The sequence below is a fragment of the Erinaceus europaeus genome, chromosome 17, assembly GCF_950295315.1.
Source record: "Erinaceus europaeus chromosome 17, mEriEur2.1, whole genome shotgun sequence".
Classification (NCBI taxonomy): Eukaryota; Metazoa; Chordata; class Mammalia; order Eulipotyphla; family Erinaceidae; genus Erinaceus; species Erinaceus europaeus.
The window spans coordinates 12,897,474-12,899,771 of record NC_080178.1 but is presented as its reverse complement, the minus strand read 5'-3'; the positions used below and the strand labels follow the sequence as shown (position 1 = coordinate 12,899,771).

Sequence of the window (2,298 nt, the reverse complement as noted above, 5' to 3'; positions counted from 1 at the left end):
CAGGGAAGTCAGGTTGGCTTCATGGTAGCATCTGGAACTTGCTGACTGAAAAGCACCAAGATACTAAATAGATTTGGTTCAATAATCAGGAACCCAAAGGTGAAAGTATCATAGATGAAATTTGGGGTCCTCATGTTGCCCTCCCTCTTGTTCTAACCTCAGTTCAACTTCAGAATCTTAGGAGGCATTTATGTTGACTTTGTTCCTTTGCCTTTTCATTAATCCTAAATATGAATGGGGTTTAATTTTTAACCTTTGCAATCTAGTTTATTTTGCTTAACTTGACCCCCTTCAAGTCTCTCCACATTAACATAGTATCTCTCAATATCGCTTTTTAAGTCACTTCCCTTATAAATTAGTCATAAGTATAGTGCAAGCATCTTTGGATAGTTGAATACTTCACTGCTTAACATCAACATATGTTATCATTTCTTATATTACAAGGAAAACTTATGGATACATATATTTGGGGTGATAGAGAACACATTCAGTTTGCTATAATTTCTTAGATATACAAGCATATCCTGAATCATGTTCTTTGTTATTGCACCAACTTCTACTCTAACTGGTAAAACTGACATATAGAAGATAATAGTTTTCACTGTACAGTAAAAAAAAAAAAATCTTGATGTGATCAATCAAATTTTCTCATGGATTTTTCTTCAACTATCTCAAAGTTATCTGACTAAAGTAATGCAGTTTATAATAAGTTATATTCCAGCAAGTTGTCTTAAGGAAAGAAGATATACAGTATCACATTTGCTCTCTATAGAGAGGTAGTCCAACTGTGATTCAGTAAGTAATAAATTGAGGATTCAAATTAATATTTTGCTTTATGAGGTAATTTTGACATGCCATAACTTTCTCATGGCACTTTTCACTTCTGCATTCCTCAGTGTGTAGATGAGTGGGTTGAGAAAGGGTACTCCAATAGTATAAAATATTTCCACCATCTTGTCAAATGGGAAAGTGACTGGGGGGCGTGCATATATGAATATACAAGGAACAAGTGATAAAAGGACTACAGTGATGTGTGTAGTACAGGTGGAGAGAGCCTTCCTCCTGGCTTCTGCACTGTGGTTTCGCAGTGAACGCAAGATCACAGTGTATGAGATCAGCAGCAGCACTAAACTGCAGGAGCAGACCGCACCACTGTTGAACACAAACAGTAGGTTGATCACATAGGTGTCCATGCACGCCAGTTTCAGCAAGGGCTGTAAATCACAGCAGTAGTGATCAATCAAATTGGGACCGCAGAAAGGCAACCTCAGAACCAGAACAATCTGAGTAATTGAATGTATGAAAGACAGCAACCAGGCAACCATGATGAGGATGAGGCAGCTCTGCCTGCTCATGATGGTTGAATAGTATAAAGGCTTACAGATGGCCACATAATGATCAAAAGACATGAAAACAAGGACAAAAACCTCCATAGCTCCAAATAAGTGCAGAGCAAAAATCTGAGTCAGGCATTCACTGTAAGATATGAATGTTTTTGAAGAGAGAGAATCCACAAAAAGCCTTGGAACAATGGAAGTTGAAAAGCAGAAATCAGCCAGGGACAAATAAAATAAGAAGAAGTACATGGGGCTCCCAAGTGTCCGGCTGCACTTTATGGTCACAATAATAAGCAGATTGCCCACAGCAGTCCCCACAAAGAAAACAAAGAAGATTACAAACACCAGTTTCTGCTTCATTGGATCCTGTGTCAATCCTAAAAGGATGAATTCATTTATACTGCCATTTTGATGCATTGTTTCAGTTGTTGAAGAGAAAATGCAACTTAGATATAGGTAAGTCTGCAAATGAAATTTGAAGATTAAATACATATCATGGAAGCACTGCTTCTCATTAGATAATCTCTTACCTTTTTATTGTTTTTAGTATTTTATGAAAATGAAATCACAGCTTGTATTCAATCTATGACTTATAAAAACAATTAGTGGGGGAGAAGGAGCAGTGGATAAAGCACTGAATTCTCAGACACATGAGGTCGTGAGTTCTATCCCTGACATAGCACTCACCAGAATGATGTTTTGGCTGTTTCTCAGCCTATCATCTTGAGACAAAAAAACTATACAGGCTAAATGATACATAAATAATGCAAACATATTTGCTATCAGGTAGGACCAATAACTTAGAAAATGAGTTTAGTAATCTTCAAGTCATTGTTGAAAGTCTTGGATAGATTATTGATATCTTTATTCTTTAATATCCCATCCCTGAATTGAATAGAGAACATAGGAAATTTAAAGGGAACTATTACTTTTTCATACATCCCAAAATGTAGACCAATTA

At 36.5% G+C, this 2,298-nt stretch overlaps 1 protein-coding gene across 1 annotated transcript; it reads right to left on the bottom strand.

The window, feature by feature from the left end:
• Positions 1-833: 833 nt before the first annotated feature.
• Positions 834-1,754, bottom strand: LOC103116483 (olfactory receptor 4C11-like). Its single transcript, XM_060177460.1, has one exon. It carries the CDS (start codon positions 1,752-1,754, stop codon positions 834-836), a length of 921 nt encoding a protein of 306 aa, XP_060033443.1.
• Positions 1,755-2,298: the final 544 nt, after the last annotated feature.

What these genes read in the sequence shown, in the direction of transcription:
- LOC103116483 (XM_060177460.1), bottom strand. Translation starts at nt 1,754, where the DNA reads ATGCATCAAAATGGCAGTATAAATGAATTCATCCTTTTAGGATTGACA.